This window comes from Siniperca chuatsi, linkage group LG10, assembly GCF_020085105.1.
Source record: "Siniperca chuatsi isolate FFG_IHB_CAS linkage group LG10, ASM2008510v1, whole genome shotgun sequence".
NCBI lineage: Eukaryota > Metazoa > Chordata > Actinopteri > Centrarchiformes > Sinipercidae > Siniperca > Siniperca chuatsi.
The window spans coordinates 9,332,016-9,353,301 of record NC_058051.1 but is presented as its reverse complement, the minus strand read 5'-3'; the positions used below and the strand labels follow the sequence as shown (position 1 = coordinate 9,353,301).

The following is a 21,286-nucleotide window of genomic DNA, read 5'->3' as shown; positions in this document are numbered from 1 at the left end:
ATGAACCAATGGGCGGAGCAGGTCTGGACAACGGCCTGGATGCTGGCAACATAGATGGAGCAGCTCTGGAGGATGGGCAGGACCTGAGGGTAAAAGCTCTTCCTGAGCCTCTCAGTGCTGGCCTGGTGTATCTGGTACCTTCTTCTCAAAAACAGCAGAGAGAAAAGGCTGTTATCCGGGTGATTGAGATTCTTAATAATTTGCCCAGCCTTAGTCTTACACTGCCTAGTGTAAATGTCCTTTAGGCAGGGTAGAGCACCGCTTTTGATACGTTCAGCTAAATGAACCACTCTTTGCAGGGCATTGTGGTCCTGTTCTGTGTTGTTCCCGTACCAGACAGTGATGTTCTGACACCAGCAGGTCAGGCCCTCTACCTCCTTCAGATAGGCCTTTTCATGTCATCAGCAAACTTGACGATGGTGTTAGAGTCGAAAGTGGCTATACAGTCGTGTGTGTACCAGGAGTACAGCAGGAGGCTCAAAACGCAGCCCTGGGGGGCACCAGTGTTAAGGATGAAGGTGGATGAGGTGTGTGTACCCACCCTCACCACCTGGGGTCTGCCCGTCAGCTTTGTGACGAGCCTGGAGAGGACTATGGTGTTAAATGCTGAACCATAGTCAATGAACAGCAATCTCACATAGCTCTGTGATAATAGCCGATGTAAATTCCCTTGGTAGAAAGTGCGGTCTGCATTTGATTGTCAAATCCCCCTTTTTTCTTACTGGAGTCCTCTGTTCTTTCGGATCGATATACAGAAAGAGTCACATGGTTAAATTGTCCGTTATACCAGGATTTAGCCAAGTTTGGTGAAACTAAAGACATTACAGTTCCTGATATCTCTTTGGAAACTGATATGGGCATGGAGGTTGTCCAGTTTATTATCCAACGCCTGAACATTGGAGAGCAGGATACAGGGCAGAGATGGTCCCCCCTCCACGCTTCTCTCGGTGCTTACATTTGAAAATTTCCATTGGCCAGGTAGCACAGACGGTGACAGAGAAGTGTTTGAAAAGCAGTGAGTTGACCATTTTTGTATCCTAATGAGTGACTTGAAGTCATTGTCCAGTAGTATTCACAAAACTACAACTAAAACGTGTAAAATAAAACACAAAGAGCATGAATTTAGCGGCGCAAATGGAGAGGTGACTGGATGACTTTGAACTGACAAGGGAACAAAGGAAGTGAACCGGTATATGTAGTGAGTGACTGATGAGGCAATGAGATGCAGGGAAGGAGGTGGGTGGGGAAGGCCAGGCAACTGTAGAGCAGATGAGGGAAGTAGCAACAGGTGTGAATATGATTGGGGCAGTCAGGTGATGGGGAAGGGAGGGAAAGTCCAAGGGCATCTGTTGGATGGATGGAAACCTGCAAACCTGCTGCTTCCGGAGAGTGACACTCTAATTTAAGTAAATACACTGTTAATTATCACCTTTTATTGTGAATCCTCCCTGAAACAGCTGTTTTATTCTTTTATTTTATTATTTCAAACACAAATTGATTTCAGACTAGACATGTTAAGGTCGTCTGGGGCCACCAACCACAATTGTCATGTTGGAAATCTTGCATGTTGATCCTGCCTCACAGCTCATGACTGTGCTGTCTGTGTCTATCTCTGTCGTTTGTGACACATTTCCTCTGGGGATCACACTCTATCTGTCCAAACAAGCACTTTGAAGCAGATAGATCAGCAGTTCCTGTATTCCCTCTCATCTCTACATCATCTCTGTCTCTTTTCTCCCCTTCATCTTGTCCTACAGGTATTTGTACTAATCCTTGCATACCCAGTTTTTGTTTGTCTCAACAACACACTTTATAGCTCTACCTGCTCTTCATTCTTCCTCTGTTCTTCCAAAGACACCCAAAAAGTTAATTAGTTTTCCCTTAACTTAACTTTTCCAAGGTCTCCTAACTAATATCAGTAAAGAGTTCAAATACTGCTGAAAGAACTTTTTTCCCCTCTGTGCAAAAGACCCTAAAGGAGTTGGAATGTATGAGCTCAGGTTTTACAGAACAACAGAGTACATACAGATTAAAAACAACATATCACCACAGAAGGTGTTTGCAGTGAAGGTCTTTCTCTCACCACCATCTATGCCCAGCTGCTAACACAAGTACAGGCTTCCTCTCCAAGCCACATACCATAAATGGGTGTAAATTTGCTGGCTCTCGCCTCGCTTAATGTGGTTGGAAACACTCCACAGGCTGTAAAACAAATACAGCCAAAGAGCTGCTTCTGAGGAATTGGTGCACAGGGTCACCTCAGGTCAGCAGTAGTTACAACTGAGTTTGGGAATACAATTATATATTAAGTATATTGGTGCATAACAATTACTATAGTAAGTAAAATATAAAGAAAATGAAATCAAGTCAAGAGGCATGAATATATAATGTAAAATTGACAAGAAAATATTAGAAAATATTATAAAAACAATCAAAACAATATGTTCAATATGACTGTTATTTAAATGAAAGAACTGTACAGTCTTATGCAGGAATGTGCAAAATATTGTCGAGGGAATGTGTGAAAGTTCACATTATTAAATTTAAAGAATATTTGCAGTGTGCAAGATAGAATCCAAAAGATGTGCGTTAATGTAACGTCAGGTGTGTAGCCACAATCTTTCCTGCACGCTTTGAGAGTCCTGGAGGAGTACAAGTCCTGGAGGGATGGCAGATTGCAACCAATCACCTTCTCTGTGGAGCGAATGATACGCTGCAGTCTGCTGTTGTCCTTTGCAATAGCACCAGCGTAATAGATGGTGATGAAGGAGGTGAAGATGGACTCAATGATGGCAGTAGCAGCTGATGTTCAGCTCCTACTTGAGATCTTGAGTGATGCTGATGCCCAGAAAGTGGAAGGACTCCACAGTGTCAACTAGGGAGTCATGCAGGGTGATGGGGGTGGGTGGGGCTGGGTTCTTTCTGTATTTTACTATCATCTCCACTGTGTTTAGAGCATTGAGCTCCAAGTTGTTCTGACTGCACCAGGTCACCAGATGGTCAATTTCCCACGTGTAGGTGGACTCATCCCCACCAGAGATGAGCCCAGTGAGGGTGGTGTCATGCAAACTTCAGGAGTTTGATGGACTGATGACTAGAGATGTAGCTATTTGTGCACATGGAGAAGAGTAGAGGGCAGCCTTGGGGGATCTGGTGCTGATGGCTCGGGAGTCAAGGACATGTTTTCCCAGCTCCACATGCTACCCCCTGTCAGACAGGAGTCTGTGATCCACCTGCAGGTGGAGTCAGGCACACTCAGATGGGAGAGCTTGTTCACAAACAAGATCCTGGCATAGGTTCCTGAGGAGTCCAGTTTCTGGAGGATGTTGGATCTGTAGCCAAACTACAGGGGGTCCAGGATTGGGTCTGTGATGGCATTGAGGTAGGACAGCACAAGGCGGTCAAATTACTTCATTAACACAGAGGGCAGGGCAATGCTTTTGTTTTTTTGAGGACGGGGATAATGGTGGATGTTTTGAAGCAGGCTGGCACATGACATATCATCAGTGAGTTGTTAAACATGTCTGTGAACACTGGAGACAGCTGATCAGCACAGAGCTTCAAGGTGGATGGAGAGTCTGAGCCGGCTGCTTTGAAGGGATTCTACCTCTTGAAAAGCCTGTTAACGTCCCTCTCCAGGATGGAGAGAGTCGTCACTATGGAAGGGGGGGAGGGGGCCTCTGAGATGGGCAGATGTGGAGCTGGAGCTGGTGGATGGAGTCACTCTTCTTCCTTTTGCAACCTTAGCTGTCTGAGTTTGGCTGTGAACCAGGGAATGTCATTGTAATTCACCCTGGTAGCAGTCCTGAAAACATCCCAGTCAGTGCAGTCCAAGCACTCCTGAAGGTCCTCTATAGCTTCATTGTTCTACTGCTTTGATGTCATCACAGGTTTAGACAGCTTTAATTTCTGCCTATATGCTGGAATCAGGTCATCTGACACATCATTACACCAGTCACTGGTAGTATAAAAACAGATACCTCCACCTTTCGTTTTGCCCGGAAAGTTCTGTGTCACGATCCGCTCTGAAAAGTTGTAAGCCTGCTAGCTGCAGCGCAGAGTCCGGTATTGATCCACACAGCCACGTCTCTGTGAAGCAAAAAATGGAAGATGAAGAAAAGTCTCAGTTTTTCCCCACCAGTAGCTGAAGTTCATCCAGTTTGTTGCACAGTGAACGCATGTTGGAAAGAAACATTCCCGGTAATGGTGTGTGAAGTCTGCGCACAACAAGCTGACACAAACACAGACCTGACATATTATTACCTTCTAAAGTTGTTTTGCAAAATGTGTTAGCAAACAGTTGTCTACTTGCAAATCCAGCAGACACGGAGCAACATTAGCATTTTGAGTTGTGTTTCTGTCCACCTGACAAAGTCCAATATTCACTCTCCTTTTAGCTCTGCTTTAGTCTCCACCAACTCCTGGCTATTTGGCTAAGTGTTACACTGTCTCTACTAATTGATAATTACTAACTGCTGGGCAGGTAGAATACAGTGGGTTTATTAGTGCTTGTTTGCTGAAAACAGCTGCCTGTTGCTGGTGGAAATGATTGTTGATCAAAGTGCTGAGACTGGACCCAGAGGTGGGTAGAGTAGCCAAAAACTGCACTCAAGCAGAAGCAAAAGTAGTCATTAAAATAATTGTTTGACTTAGAGTACAAAAGTTTTTACTGGAAAAACACTTGAGTACCAAGTAACTTAAGAAATTAAAAACAAACAAACACTGATGTCAATATGACTGGAATTATTTCAACCACAGATGGTCTTCCTCAGGTAAAGGTAAAGAACTGAACATACACCTGTATCTATTTGTGATGAAATGAGTCATCATCTCCTGATTAGATGCATGCCACATATACACCAGACAATATTCCCAGTCTGTAACACTCAAGTGTGATCACAAAATATTACATTAATATTATACTCTATTAAGTAAAGATTTTTTAAATTTATTTTTGCAAATAAATCAGCAAATCGTGTGCATGTGCATGTCTGTTATGTCAAAAAGTAAATATAAAGAGTGTCAACATGTTACAGTGTCCTTAAAATACAGATGTTTTGTCACGCCCCTCGGTGTCATATAAACATGCACAAGGTACCCATAGGTGTCTGTATCGTGTCCTGTGTGAAACCAAAAGTTAACCTTGACTTTAAAGTGTTAAGATTCGTTACACGTCACATGACCTACATGTCACGTGACCTGCATTTCACGTGACTAAGTTTAAAGTACCTATAATACTGCTTCCACTACTGTATGTAATGTAATAGTAATTTGCTCAGTCATTTGTGAACTGCTTTTAGTTTTACATTTCTGTATTTTGTATGCAGGTGAGTTAGTAAATATTCATTTCAAATTCTGGATGATGTCTGAGGAAAACCACTAATGTGTGTGTTTTCTGGAGTGTAGGAGCCAATTCCTTAGTTTGTATTTATTCCTATTCCTTAATTTATATATTGGCCATTTTGTATTGTTTGTTTGGTGTGTATTTATTAATGGCTTTTGAGTATAGTGTAACCCCTGCAAGTTGCTCGTCCAGCAAGTTAAGACGTCACCTAGGGAGTTTAAAGTTTTGGAAGGTTTTAAAGAAGCACACCTGTACTATCAAACATTGTTAAACGAGGAAGATGACAAATGCGGGAGTGAAACTTGGTTACAATTTAAAATAGTATTGATGACTTTATTGTTGTTCTGACTAAATGGCTTTCTGGTTCCACAACCAGGACTGATGATTACGTTGCTCGTGGTGACAGTGCTTCTGTAGTTTCCAGCAGGTCTAAAGGGAGTGCACACTCAAGTGTGTCGTCCACCTCCTCTGCTCACATCTGTGCAGAAGCAGAGAAGGCTGCTTTAAAACTAGCTGCACTAAAGGGCAAGCATGCATTGGAGGAGTTGGTGAAAGCAGTATTTCACCAAGTGAAGGTTTCTAAAAAGGATATTGATTTTCTGAGGTTCCTGTGGAGGAAGTCTTATTCCTCATGATTACCGTATACCGTATGATTGTGCACCTTTTTGGTGCTGCGTCATCACCCAGCTGCGCAAACTATGCACTCAGAAGGACAGCTGAGGATAACAGGAAACACTTCAGACCTGAAGTGATTGACACAGTCTTGAAGAATATTTATGTTGATGACTGCTTAAAGTCTGTGTCTATGGAGGATAAAGCGGTACTGTTCATCAAAGAGCTCACAGCTGCATGTCTGAGGGGAGGTTTCCACCTCTCCAAATGGATAACCAACAGCCACAGGGTGCTGTCCTCAATTCCTGAAGCAGAGCTAAAGAGGTGAAAGAACTCAATCTGGACTGAGACCAACTCCCAACTGAGAGAGCACTTGGTGCGCAATCGTGCGTGGAAGATGACAATTTTACATTCAATGTCACCATCAAGCCACAGCCACACACATGGAGAGGTTCCACACATTTGCTGTTAACACATATGTGAATACAAAGATCAACCCAACCCTTTTACCATTTACGGATCAGTTTGTTGAGCCTGTTAACGTTCGCTACCCTCAACCTGCTGCCCCAGCATGCAACAGCATACAGGATAGCACTGGCCACCACAGACTCATAAAACATCCTCAGCATTGTACGGCAGAAAATAGAGGTGGCTCTTGCCCTTCCTGTAAAGAGCTTGAGTGTTCTTAGCCCAGTCCAGTTTATTGTTGATGTGTACTCCCAGGTACTTGTAATCCTCTACAATGTCCACACTGACCCCCTAGATGGAAACTGGGGTCACTGGTGCCTTTGCCCTTTGTAGATCTACAACCAGCTCCTAAGACTTTGTTGCATTGAGCTGCAGATAGTTCTGCTCACACCATGAGACAAAGTTACCCACCACAGCCCTGTACTCAGTCTCATAACCACCGCTGATACATCCAACCACAGCAGAGTCAGAGTCATCAGAAAACTTCTGAAGGTGGCAGGACTCTGTGTGGTAGCTGAAGTCTGTAGTGTAGATGGTGAAGTGGAAGGGAGAGAGGACAGTCCCCTGAGGGGCCCCAGTGTTGCTGACCACGCTGTCCGACACACAGTGCTGCAGACGCACAGGCTGGGGTCTACCAGTCAGGTAGTCAACAATCCAGAACACGAGGGGGGCATCCACATAAATTGCTGCTAGCTTTTCACCCAGCAGTGCTGGCCGGATGGTGTTGAAAGCACTGGAGAAGAAAAAACTAAAAACATGATCCTCACCGTGTTTGCCGGCTTGTCCAGGCAGGTGTAGATGCTGTTCAGCAGGAAGATGATGACGTCCTCAACTCCCAGCCGGGGCTGGTAGGCAAACTGAAGGGGGCCCAGGAGGGGTCTGACCATGGGCCGCAGCTGTTCCAGCACCAGTCTCTCCAGGGTCTTCATTATGTGGGAGGTCAGTGCCACCGGTCTGTAGTCCTTGGAGCCACTGGGACGCGGTGTCTTCGGCACAGGAACAAGGCAAGAACAGGGACCCTTTGAAGACTCATGTTGAAGGACTCCACATAGCTGGGGGGAACAGGCTTTTAGCACCCCAGTTCAAACACCATCGAGCGGGGGGGAGTCGTCAGTCTGAAGAGGGCTGTTATCCTGAGAGCCAGTTGAGGGGGGAGTAGGACTCTCCCAGAAAGATGGAGGAGGGGGGAGCAGTGGACTCAGTCCACTGAGGGTCTGAGGGCAGACAGCAGCTGAGTTAGAGGGGGGATGAGCAGGAGCTGGTGTGTCGAATCAGTTAAAGAACAGATTAAGTTCATTGGCCCTGTCCAAACTATCTTCAACTCCTCTGCTGCCAGTCGGTCTGAAGCCAGTGATGGTCTTCATGCCGCTCCAGATCTCTCATGTTGTTCTGCTGGAGTTTCCACTCCAGCTTACTCCTGTACTTTTCCTTGGCCTCCCTGATCTTCACCTTCAGGTCAGCCTGGATTGCCCTCACCTTCTCCCTATTACCATCGGTAAAGGCCCTCCTCTTGGCATTCAGGATGTCTTTGATGTCCTTTGTTACCCACGGTTTGTTATTTGGATAATAATGGACCATCTTAGTTGGAACATTGCAGTCCACACAGAAGTTAATGTAGCCAGTGATGCACTCAGTAAGCCCATCAATGTCCTCTCCATGAGGCTCACAGAGTGCATCCCAGTTTGTCATCTCAAAACATCCCTGAAGTGTCTCATAGGCCTCCTCTGACCATCTCCTCACTGTCCTTGTGGTTGCAGGCTGCCTTTTAACCAGAGGCACATAGCAGGGTTTGAGGTGAACCAGGTTGTGGTCTGATCTACCCAAGTGGGGGAGGGTGGAAGAGCTGTATGCATCCTTAACGTTAGCATACAGCAGGTCCAGTGTCCTCTCCTCTCTAGTAGGACAACTCACATACTGGGTGAAATTAGTGTTGTTGAAACACTTACATAGATGATTGGAGATTAATGGACATTAATATGAGTGCACTCGGGTGTTGAGTCTGGAGTTGTGCTATGGCAGCGTGAATGGCGTTGCATGCCGATGCCGGGTTAGCAGAGGGGGGGATGTAAACAGCCACAACAATGGCATGTGAGAATTCACGTGGCAGATAATATGGCCGGAGTCCCACAGCTAACAGTTCATTGTCCGGGCTACAGATACTGTACTTGATAGTAACGTGACCAGGGTTACACCATCTGTTGTTGACCAGAACAGCAAGCCCACCGCCTTTCCTCTTACCACTCCCGGTGTGATCCCTATCGGCCCGAACAGTCTGAAAGACGTCGATGGAAACGTTATGATCCTGGATATCCTGGTGTAGCCATGTCTCTGAGAAGCACATAAAACTACATTCATGGAACTCCTTCTGACTCCGGGCTAATGCTGTTAGCACGTTCATTTTATTCGCCAGTGATCTCACATTGCCCATGACGACAGAAGGCAGACGCAGTTTAAATCTCTTGTTCTTAAGTCTCTTTTGTCTGGACCCGTCTTTCTTCCCTCGCCGCTTCGTTCCACCTCTGCATCTTCAGTGTGTCCTCCTCCAGATCTCAGTGGGGACATCGGTTGTCCTGCACGTTGGCTCATGTGCACTTCTCATTGCACTTTTCATGTAGAGCAGGTCTAGACCTGCACAGTGCAAATTCCACATAGAATGTGTATAATGTAATGGTAGTGGTAATATTAATATTAATTAAATAATACTAGTAATAATAATGATAGGAATAATAATGATAACAATAGTAGTAGGAGGCCCGCAGTCATAGATCCCGACCCTGCAGCTCTGGAGGCAGAAATACCTGCTGAAAGTGAGAGGAGGAGGAGAGAAACGAGAAAGCACAAAACTACGGGACAGAGAAGATGTCGAGTTAGTGTTCATGCATTAATGGTATAAGAATGCATACAGATGGAGAGGGAGAGGAGGAGAGAGGTGCATCATGGGACGTCTCTCGGTAGTTTGGGCCTATAGCAGCACAACTAAGGGATGGTTCAGGGCTTCTTGAGCCAGCTTTAACTATAAGCTTTATCAAAGAGGAAGTCTTAAGTCTACTCTTAAATGTGGAGATAGTGTCTGCCTCCTGAACCCAAACTGGGATCTGATTCCACAGGAGAGGAGCTTGATAACTGAAGACTCTGGCTCCCATTCTACTTTGGAGACTCTAGGAACCCTGCATTCTGGGAGCGCAGTTTTCTAGTGGGGTAATAAGGTACTATGAGCTCTTTAAGATACGATGGTGCCTGACCATTAAGAGCTTTGTAGGTGAGGAGAAGGATTTAAAATTCTATTCTGGATTTTTCAGGGAGCCAGTGCAGAGAAGTTAATATTTGAGAAATATGATCTCTTCTCCTGGTTCTTGTCAGTACACACGCCGCAGCATTCTGGATCAACTAGAGTGTCTTAAGGGTCTTATTTGGGCAGCCTGATAATAAGAATTGCAATAATCCAGCCTAGGAGTAACAAATGCATGGACTAGTTTATCTGCATCATTTTGAGACAGGATGTGCTTGATTTTTGCAATGTTACGTAGGTGAAAAAAAGTCCTTTAAGTTTGTGTTATGTGGGAGTTAAAGGACAAATCCTGATCAAAGATAACTCTGAGATTCTTTACGGTGGTGCTGGAGGCCACAGCAATGCCATCCAGGGTATTCCCTGGTATTCTTTTGTGCTTAGTTGAATTGTACCTATGCACTTGTGCTGTACCCTTTACCTATACCTAGTTATATGCTGTTTTCCTTCCATTATAGGCAGAGACATGTTTGCTTATGATTTGCTATCTCTATTTTATACCCCCTCTGTAACTGAGCACATACATTTCAGCTACTGATAAAGACAGCACACATGCACATACATTTCCTTTACTGAGGAAATGGAATCATGGTAGTTCATCCCTCTGGCTCTTGGATCTTGGGAAGAGGAAGGTTAGCTCCATGGTATAACCACCAATCCCGCCAATTAAAGCAAACATTGCGAAAACTTGAAAGGAAATGGCAAACAACCTGGAAGAATGTTGTTTAGTCTGGCAAGATAGTCTTAAAACATACAGTACAGGAAAGCCGTCCGTAATGCCAGAGCAGCCTACTACTCATCATTAATAGAGGAAAATAAAAACAACCCCAGGTTTGTTTTCAGCACTGTATCCAGGCTGACAGAGAATCACAGCTCTATTGAGCCATGTATTTCTATAGCCCTCAGTAGTAACAACTTCATGAGCTTCTTTAATAATACAATTTTAATTATTAGAGAAAAAATTCATCGCCTGCCCTCAACTGGTACCAATTTATCTTCAAACACAGGAATCTTAGAAACAACTGTAAAACCTAATATATATTTTGACTGCTTTGCTCCTATCGACCTTCTTCAACTAACTTCAACAATTAATTCATCTAAGCCATCAAACTGTGTCTTAGACCCCATTCCAACTAGGTTTTACCCATAGTTAGCACTTCTTTACCGTTATGCGGATGATACCCAATTATATCAATTGATCAAGCCGGATGAAAGTAACCAGTTAGCTAAACTTCAAGGATGCCTTAAGGGCATAAAAACTTGGATGACCTGCAATTTTCTGAAACTGAAGTTATTGTACTTGGCCCCAAACACCTCCAAGACACATTATCTAAAGATATAGTTGCTCTAGATGGCATTGCCCTGACCTCCACCACCACCGTAAGGAATCTCAGAGTTATCTTTGATCAGGATGTATCCTTTAACTCCCACATGAAACAAACTTCAAGGACTGCCTTCTTTCACCTATGTAACATTGTAAAAATAAGGCACATCCTGTCTTGTCTCCTCTCTTGTTACTTCTATGTTGGACCATTGCAATTCCTTATTATCAAGTCCCTTAAGACTCTCCAGTTGATCCAGAATGCTGCAGCACCTGTACTGACAAGAACTAGGAAAAGAGATCATATTTCTCGAATATTAACTTCTCTGCACTGGCTCCCTATAAAATCCAGAATAGAATTTAAAATCTTTCTCCTCACCTACAAAGCTCTTAATGGTCAGGCACCATCATATCTTAAAGAGCTCATAATACCTTATTACCTCACTTGAACACTGTGCTCCCAGAATGCAGGGTTACTTGTGGTTCCTAGAGTCTCCAAAAGTAGAATGGGAGCCAGAGCCTACAGTTATCAATCTCCTCTCCTGTGGAATCAGTTCCCAGTTTGGCTTCGGGAGGCAGACACCATCTCCACATTTAAGAGTAGGCTTAAGATGTCCCTCTTTGATAAAGCTTATAGTTAGGGCTGGCTTGGGTAAGTCCTGAACCATCCCTTAGTTATGGTGCTATAGGCCTACACTGCTGGGAGACTTCCCATGATGCACCTCTTTCCTCTCTCCTCTTCTCCCTCTCCATCTGTATGCATTTTTATCCCAATACTACATGTTACTAACTCGACATATTTTCTCTCCCGTAGATTTGTGCTTTCTCGTTTCTCTCCTCTTTCCTTCTACCACACAGAGTCATGCCACCTTCAGAAGTTTTCTGATGACTCTGCTGTGGTGGGATGTATCAGCGGTGGTGATGAGACGGAGTACAGGGCTGTGGTGGGTAACTTTGTTTCATGGTGCGAGCAGAACCATCTGCAGCTCAATGCGACAAAGTCAAAGGAGCTGGTTGTAGATCTACGGAGGGCCAAGGCACCAGTGACCCCGGTTTCCATCCAGGGGGTCAGTGTGGACATTGTGGAGGACTACAAGTACCTGGGAGTACACTTACATAACAAACTGGACTGGACCAAGACCACTCAGGCTGTTTACAGGAAGGGCCAGAGCCGCCTCTATTTTCTGAGGAGGCTGAGGTCCTTCAACATCTGCCGGACCATGCTGAAGATGTTCTATGAGTCTGTGGTGGCCAGTGCTATCCTGTATGCTGTTGCATGCTAAAGGTAGCGGACGCCAACAGACTCAATAAACTGATCCGCAAGGCCAGTGACATTGTGGGGGTGGAGCTGGACTCTCTGGCAGTGGTGTCAGAGAGGAGGATGCTGGCCAATACATGCCATCTTGGACAGTGTCTCCCACCCGCTCCATGACGTGCTGGTCAAGCAAAGGAGCACCTTCAGCGGAAGACTCATCCCACCAAAAAGCACCACAGAGCGCCACAGGAAGTCATTCCTGCCTGTGGCCATCAAACTATTTAACTCCTCCCTCTAAGGGTTAGTCTGTTTGACCCTAGGTCACTAAACTGGACATTGATCATTACATCTCCGCCATAATTAATAATAATTGTGCAATATTCTGTGTACTACTTCCGTGCAATATTAGTTTTCCCTTGTTAGTTTTTTCTTATTTATTGCTACTATATGCGCTATTGATACTATATACCTCAATTACTCTTCGACAGTACATGCACCTCCGCTTATTAATATTATTTATTACATAATTAGTTACATTGTATTTTAGACTGTACTTTCATCATCAACCAGTAAACCCACTTGGTACTTGACACTTAGTTTATCTTATACTTATACCGACATGATACTTAATTTATTTCTGACCTGTTTTATAGTGTTTATAGTGTATCATATCGTTTTCTAGTACTTTCTCCTGTGTGCACTGACGTAAAGACGAGCTACTGTAACAAAGAGTTTCCCTACGGGGATCAATAAAGTATTTCTCATTCTGAAAAATAAAGTATTTCTGATTCTGTCACTTTCAGCAGGTATTTCTACCTCTGGAGCTGCAGAGACAGGATCTGTGGTTGTGGGCCACCTGCTGCCCCCGTGTTCCTTATTATTCCTATAACTATCATTCCTATTATTATTACTTTATTACCATTACCATTACATTATTAACCATTTTAAAATCCTAGGTGGTTTTTGCATTGTGCTTCCCTCTCCCCCACCCCGGATAGCTGCCCACCATCGAGTCTGGTTCTGTCCAAGGTTTCTGCCTGTTAAAAGGAAGTTTTTTCTTGCCACTGTCGCCAAGTGCTTGCTCGTGGTGGGATTTGTTGGGTCTCTGTAAATAATATTATGAAGAGTACGGTCTAGACCAGCTCTATAGGAAAAGTGCAAAGAGATAACCTCTGTTATGAATTGGCGCTATATAAATAAAATTGATTTGAATTGAATTGTAGATTCCAAGCTGAGCAACTCTGTGCATGAAGTTATAGTGTATAGTTAGTTAGTGTCCTGCGTGTGTGTTTTTGAGTGTGTGTCTGTACTGTTCCCATGCATTTATCCTTCTGTCTGCAGCTTTTACTCTCTGTGTGTGTTTCCGTCCCTGTCAGGTGCTGTCCATCTCTATATAATCTCATTCCCAGGGTAGACTAATTGAAGTTCCCTCTTTTCCTTGTGTGTCTGTTGTCTTAACCCTTTTCCTTATCCAAATCAAGGGCCTAAGAATAGAGGATGTCGTATGCTGTACAGATTGTAAAGCCCCTTAAGGCAAATTTGTGATTAGTTTATAAAGAGTACAGTCTAGACCTGCTCTAAAGGAAAAGTGCAATGAGATAACTTATGAATTGGCACTATATAAATATATTGAATTAAATTGAATTGATATTGGGCTATATAAATAAACTTGACTTTACTTAACCATAGGGTTGACTTTTCTGATTTGACACATCATATCTACTCTTTGTTCAAGTTGAGGGAAGAGTCGTGTGTGAATTATGGCAAATCATATAAATGGGATATTATTTAATCATTAATTTGTTCACTTTTAACGGAATTGATTTATATCATATATAAATTGCTGGTTGCCTTAGTGGGAGTATTGCCATCTTGTTGAATCTGCAATCAATGTAATGCACAGCATCAGCGGTACTCTTGTCTCTGTTTACCTCACATTCTCTCTCAACATTTTCACTTTACTCAAACAGTTCAGGCTAGGGCAGCACCAAACGACTATTTTCATTATTGTCTATTGATTATTTTTCAGTTAATTAATTAATTGTCCATCGCAAATCTGAACAAAATAGTTAAAAAACCCAAGAGGATTCATTACTTAAATAATGAAATTGAAAGAACCTTGAACCTACAGATGTTTGGCTTTTTTATTTAATGAATTACTTAAAAAGCTAAATCAGTTATTAAAATAGTTGTCAATGAATTGACTGATCATTTAAACACTAGTTTGCATGACAACAGATCTGTTTGCATGTCAGCCTCTCTCTGATACAGCAGTTTTTGTATCAATGTCACGTCAGTGCTCTCTTCTCTTACTGTCCTGTCACCGCAGGAGGACAGTTCAGACCTGAAGTGTCAGCTCCACTTTGCCAAAGAGGAATCAGCCCTGATGTGCAAGAAGCTGACCAAGCTGGTGAAGGACAGCGAGGCCATGAAGGAGGAGCTGGCCAAGTACAGGTCGCTTTACGGAGATGTCAACGCGTCTCTCACCGTGGAGGAGGTGAGAGGAGGATAAGGATGACGGAAAGATCTAGACATTCGCTTTAGACCCAATTTATACAAGAGCAAAAAGTTAATCATTAATTTACTTTGTCATTACCGTGATTAATGAGCAAACTACCCATGCTGTAGTCAAGACCACCTTTGTCGAGTCTGACACAAGTCCAAGACCAGAGACCAAGTCAAGTCTGAGTCCAGAGAGGTTTGAGTCCAAATGAGAGACAGTCAAGACCGAGACAGAAAAAAAAGGATCCTCTTCAAGACCACTTACTTAACTTTTTATGATTTTTGTGATGCTAGGGATACAGTATATCTTATATTCATCTATCATTTTTGCACTATTATTTGTAACGATCAGAAAGCAAGTGCAGTGTAATAACACTGCAGGATCAAAGTAGGCCATATGATTTACTTTAAGTATAGCAATTTCACTTGATGTCATACTCAACACTCTCCAAAGACGAAACAGCATGTAACCCCCACCTCGAGAAGGGTGTGGTACTGTATGATGATCAAAAAGCAAGTACAGTGTAACCACTAGTGATGCATGGGTCAGGGTTTTTTATTAGCCGCACCCCCCTGATCCATTATGAAAGCCAATCTGCACTGCCCGACCCACAAAAATATGCATTAATCAACCACCCAAACCCGACCCGCGATCAAGACTGAGTGTGCTCTTTCTCCTCCACCCACATGGGCAGATCTAGGCTAAATAAACAATGAATTTTAACAAAATAGTATGGTACATGTGTAGGTCTAATAATGAAGAGAATTTAAATATCCAGACTGTTATCCAATTTCCAATACTGTTGACAATGTTATTATTATATATTAATATGACAGAATGGAGTGGTGAAATTGGATAAAAAGGGTAGAAGGGCCATCTATTGTATTTTTATGGTTTTGTAACCTTAAAAACAAGCTTCTTGGACCACCAAGTCATCAGATCCAGCTATTTGACTGCGCACACCAACCGAGCGGTGAAGGTTGTTATTATTAAGGGAAAACAAATGCATTATTGCAAACGCTTGATTGCAATTGTTGCTGCTAAGGGTGGCCCAACCAGTAGGTTTAGGGGGCAATCACTATTTCACACAGGGCCATGTGGGTTTGGATTTTGTTTTCCCTTAATAATAACAACCTTCTTTTAAAAACTGCATTTTGTGTTTACTTGTGTTATCTTTGATATTTACAAAAAAAGATGAGAGGTTGCAGCTAGCATAAATTTGGCTGACATCTCTTCTCTGTTAGAACAACACAGGTCTGCACTTTCGGCTGAGTTTAAGCTTTCTTTCAGTACTCTTGAGTCAAAACTGGACACAATACAGGCTACGGTGGCCAGCCAAGGACTGAAAATAACGTCTCTAATCTAACGCTGAGAACATAAATCAATGCATTGAAACCCTTGAAGCCTCCTGTTCTTTACTGGACAATGATGGGCTAAAGGCTAAAATCTCTGATCTTGATGGACGGAGCAGGAGACAGAACATCCGCATAGTAGGTTTACCAGAGTTCTTTGAAGGTCAGTGCCCTACAGCCTTCTTCTTTCAGATGCTAACAAAATTTTTTGGCAAAATCAGCCCCACCAGAGTTAGACAAGTCACACCGTAGTCTTGCGCCTAAGCCTGGGCCACAAGGGAAGCTGTGTCCCATTCTTATCCACTTCCATCGTAACCAGATCAAGGACTTGGTGATGGCGTGGAAAAGAGGGAACTTGGAATACAGTGGTCATTGAATTAGACTGAAGCCCTCTCTCTTGTACCCAGCCAGTCTTCGTATAACGAAGATGGCGAGACGAAGTGGTTCGGTTCTGCCTCTGAGGCCACCAGGTTTGTCGAATCTCTTCATCGTCGCAATCCAGACCGCTGAGAGGACTAACCTAACTAACTGGCTAGTTACATGGTTAAGTGGTGAGCATATAGTGCTAGCCCAAAGGGAGTTAATGTTCACAGTATCCTTCTCACACTTGTCAGTCATTATGTCTGTATCATATTCTTGTCATATTCAGTCTGTTAGCTATGTTAACTCTCCAGTGCTAGGAGATGCTAACAACTAGACTGCCAATAATGAGTTGAGCTTGAGAATTGCTTGGTGTTTTGTACAGTGCTGTTGTTTACACAGTCGTTTCTTATTGTGACTCATTGCTACACATTACAATGTTTTAAGACTAATGTAGAATTTAATTGATATATGATTGGAAGTGCCTTTTTTTTCTCTCTTGGCGAGCCAGTTGAATGGGCAAGTTGCTTCTGGATAGCGTAACTATGGAGACAAAAGGCAATGCCACATCTGGGGTTTACTTCAAACGCTTGTACAGTGCTAATGTATATTTCTCTTATTAATGGGTGTATCAGGATCTGTGTCTGTACTGACATTTCTTTATAATGTAGCTTATGTCGTTCGATTTTGCATGGAAGACCTTGTTGTGTTTTGGAGGCCTTCGATTTCATAAAGCGTGTTCAGGGTTTGGTAGAAACTTACCAAGACCTCTAAATCTTCACCTGCGAAGGGGTGTGTACGGGGTCCCGGAGTGGCCACAGAAAGAAAAACTATATATAATGAAACCACGTTTTACTACATTGAGTGCTCAAAATGCTATTGTGTGCGCACGAGATACAATTCGTTCCTATGTTTTGATTAATTTGTGGGCACAAGATACAGTTTGTTCCCACCTTTTTGGTTAATTCATGTGCACACGATACAATTCATTCCTACGTTTTGGTTAATTCGTTCACACAAAATAAATAATTAAATAATTTTGGCAGTGCACAAGACCAAGTCATTCACTCCAGCCGCCACCTGCTTAAGGCACTTGTCCTTGGTGATAGCTATGGATAGAGACTCTTTAATTAAGCTTAACTCTAGTTTGTTTTAGAAAAGTTTTGATAACATATATAAATAGCGGGCTCATGGCTAGAAATTGATTCCAAGTTAAGGTTGATTTTATAGTTTAGTCCTTAATTGTCAGTGCACAGTTGGTGCACTCGGTAGCTCACCCCATCTGCGTGTAAGAATATGTGGGTGCGCAAAACATGCCTTGCATAAATAGGCCTCTAATTTTAAAGAAAGTACCATGATGTAACTACATAAAGCCAATAAGCTGTTAATGAGGCTTTACTATAGCGAACACATGGTGATTGATATCCTAATCTGGTAAACTAACCAGTATTTATCAATTGAGATGCAATGATAGTGACTGAATTGTTGATACAGTACATTCGTTGTTGATCACTATCCAGGCCCCACGCTACGAGGAGTCTTAAGGGGGCTTAGCCCCTCAGTTGTATTGTTTGCCCCCTCTCTTTAAGCTTTATGTATCTATAGAAAAATAGCAAGAACAACAAAATTATTGGCCGAGATACATGTGACTATCACTTAGCTGTTGTTTCAGAACAATGGTTGATTTTGACAGAGAATCGTTCATAAATTCAAAAAATGTTCTTATGTCAGTGCTCTGATTAATAAATGTATTCTTTGATTTTGAAGTAGCCTTATGTTGTTGTTATTTAGCTTAACCAAAAATGTAGGAACGAATTGTATCTTGTGCGCAAGATATAGTAAAATGTGGCCTCGATATATATATTTCTCTCTATGGCCTCTCCTAGGCTCTGTTGTTGTGCCCTCTGGTGGCCTCAAAAAGTAGTGCAGCAAAAGATGTTTTTTGGGGGGGTTGCTGAAAGGTGGATTTGGCATTAAAGGAACTGCACTAAGCTGGTTTAAATCCTACCTATCAGATCGATCTCAGTTTGTACATGTTAAAGATGAATCCATGCACATCCAAGTTAGTCACAGAGTTCTACAAAGTTCTGTGCTTGAACCAGTTATATTCACCTTTAGGCAATATTATAAGGAAACACTCCATAAACTTTAAACAAACAAACTTCAAGGACTGCCTTTTTTCACCTAAATAACATTGCAAAATCAGGCACATCCTGTCTCAAAAAGATGCAGAAAAACTAGTCCATGCATTTGTTACTTTTAGGCTGGATTATTGCAATTTCAATAGGCTACCCCAATAAGTCCCTCAAGCCAGGGAGAGAGTCCCTCTCCAGTTGATCCAAAATGCTGCACCACATGTACTGACAAGAACTAGGAAAAGAGATCATATTTCTCCCATTTTAGCTTCTCTATACTGGCTCCCTTTAAAATCCAGAATAGAATTTTAAATCCTTCTCCTCACCTACAAAGCCCTTAATGGTCAGGCACCATCATATCTTAAAGAGCTTATAGTACCCTATTATGCCACTAGAAAACTGCACTCCCAGAATGCAGGGTTACTTGTGGTTCCTAGAGTCTCCAAAAGTAGAATGGGAGCCAGAGCCTTAAGTTATCAAGCTCCACTCCTGTGGAACCAGCTCCCAGTTTGGGTTCGGGAGGCAGACACCATCTCCACATTTAAGAGTAGGCTTAACTTTCCTCTCTGATAAAGCTTATAGTTAGGGCTGGCTTAGGTGAGTACTGAACCATCGCTTAGTTATGCTGCTATAGGCCTAGACTGCCGGGAGACTTCCCATGATGCACTGAGCTCCTCTCTCCTCCTCTCCCTTACTCTAACCCTCTCGCTCTACATCTGTATGCATTCTTATCTAATTAGTGCATGTTACTAACGCAACATCTTCTCTCTCCCGTAGTTTTGTGCTTTCTCGTCTTTCTCCTCTCTTCTTTTGTTGCTTTCTACGTGTATTTCAGCCTCTCCTATTATATTATATCAGACCACAATGGGTGCTATGTTATTGTCACAGGCCAACTCTATAATAAATAGGTAACCTTAGCCAATGTATACGCCCCCAACACGGATGCCCAGTTCTTCAATCGATTCTTCTCACTGCTCCCTGATTTAAACTCTCACTCACTCATTCTTCGGGGTGACTTCAACTGTTGTCTCCCCTAAACCCATTACAGTTTTAAAATCTGCAGCCTCTTTTTTTTGTTGCTTTGTTTGATAGTCACAGTAGAGAGAGACAGCAAAGTGATGGGAGAGAGAGAGGGGATGACAGAGTATGGAATTACAGACCCATGGCAATTCTGACAGGCTCTTGACGAGCCTCGCTCTTGTGAATACCAACGCATCGTCATATCTGACAATGCCACACTTGTATTGGATTTATCATTTCAACTTCAGTGCACTCTTGGAAAAAATGGTGCTTTTACTCATTATTATCAGATGAGAACTTTCTCACCCCAGATTTGTTCAAGGAATGCTTTAAACTTCAAACAGAATTTGGCCTCCTGTCTACTCATCAGGTAGAAGTACAATCCCCTAATTTCCAGGAAAGACTCGGCACGAATCAAGGTACAGATAACATCTGAGATACTGTTATGGAATTGGTTTAAAGTGGATAATTGGATACATATCTCTAAATCAAAGTTGTCTAAAATTTATTCGCTAATCCATATGTGGGTGTTTGAAACTCTTTCCGCAATTCTAAAAAAATGTTATTGGGCCAAATCCCCTTGTAAGTTATTGAATATCACTGCGGACTAGTTTTTTTTTTTCCATAAACGCATTGATGTCAATATTCGTCTATTATATTAATATATAAAAAAAAAATTTTAATTTTTTTTTTAATTCAATTTCCAGATGTGATGTGAAGTATTAGCTGATGTTAACTGGAAAAATCAAAGACAAAGTAAGTCAAAAAGTTGAAGAAGCTGCTGCCAGACTTCTTCAGCATCCCCATCTGTACAACTTTGCTGAATTTGTTTACCATGGAATAGTACATTAAAGAGATATGGCAGTTAATAAGTAGTAAGGCAGTGTTCTACAAAAGGCCACAAGGTCGAGCTATTCGTGCCATGCTTCAATATGTCATGCACATTCTCATGGAGATCTTTTGTTCCAAGTTTAATTTTATTAAAGACAACAGAATTGCAGAAATATCATGTTTTAATGTTACTTCTGCACCCCTTGGAAGCTCAATAGTATTGAAAATCTACCAAAACTAATAATGGCAGCACATGGGATCTAACCCGCGACTTTAGGGTTGTAGGACAGCCATGCTATTCACTGAGCCAACATGTCACACAGCAAACACTAAGCAAAATATGATTTCCATATTTATACTTTTAATTATTATTATTATTATTATTATAGAGACACAAAGCATGATGGTACACAATAAACAAATGAAACAATGTCATCCATAACAGCAAGGTTACATAGAGGACTGCCCTGAGCTGGGATCGAACCCACAACTTTGCTATCTAAAAGGCAAGCTGACCATTACCAGGGTTTAACCACAGAGCCAGTGGAGGATCCCACAAATTCATATTTTGTTGAGAAATTTAGTTTTTTCTAAAATTAAGCTTTTAGGTCAGAAATGTGAACATTATTAGTGCTAGGAGGTCTTGTAGAACGTGAGGATAATAAAGAGCAAAGTGTGAAAAATATAGAGTGAGTGACAAAAAAATGGCACAAATACACCCTAATAAACCGGCACAAACTTGATAGGGTTCTACACTAACAAATTGCTGTAAAAATCCAGCCAAATTCTAACAGTAAAG

General features: G+C 42.4%; 1 protein-coding gene across 8 annotated transcripts in view; it reads left to right on the top strand.

The window, feature by feature from the left end:
• The window catches only part of soga1 (suppressor of glucose, autophagy associated 1), a 144,103-nt gene that overhangs the window by 82,730 nt on the left and 40,087 nt on the right, over nucleotides 1-21,286 (top strand). For all 8 annotated transcript variants that reach the window (XR_006379430.1, XM_044210313.1, XM_044210312.1 and 5 more), the window contains one exon: nucleotides 14,616-14,783. Coding sequence is in view for 7 of the 8 variants with exons in the window: in XM_044210313.1 (XP_044066248.1) it covers nucleotides 14,616-14,783 (168 nt within the window). In the remaining variant the exon portion in view is untranslated. The remainder of the gene's footprint in view (nucleotides 1-14,615; nucleotides 14,784-21,286) is intronic.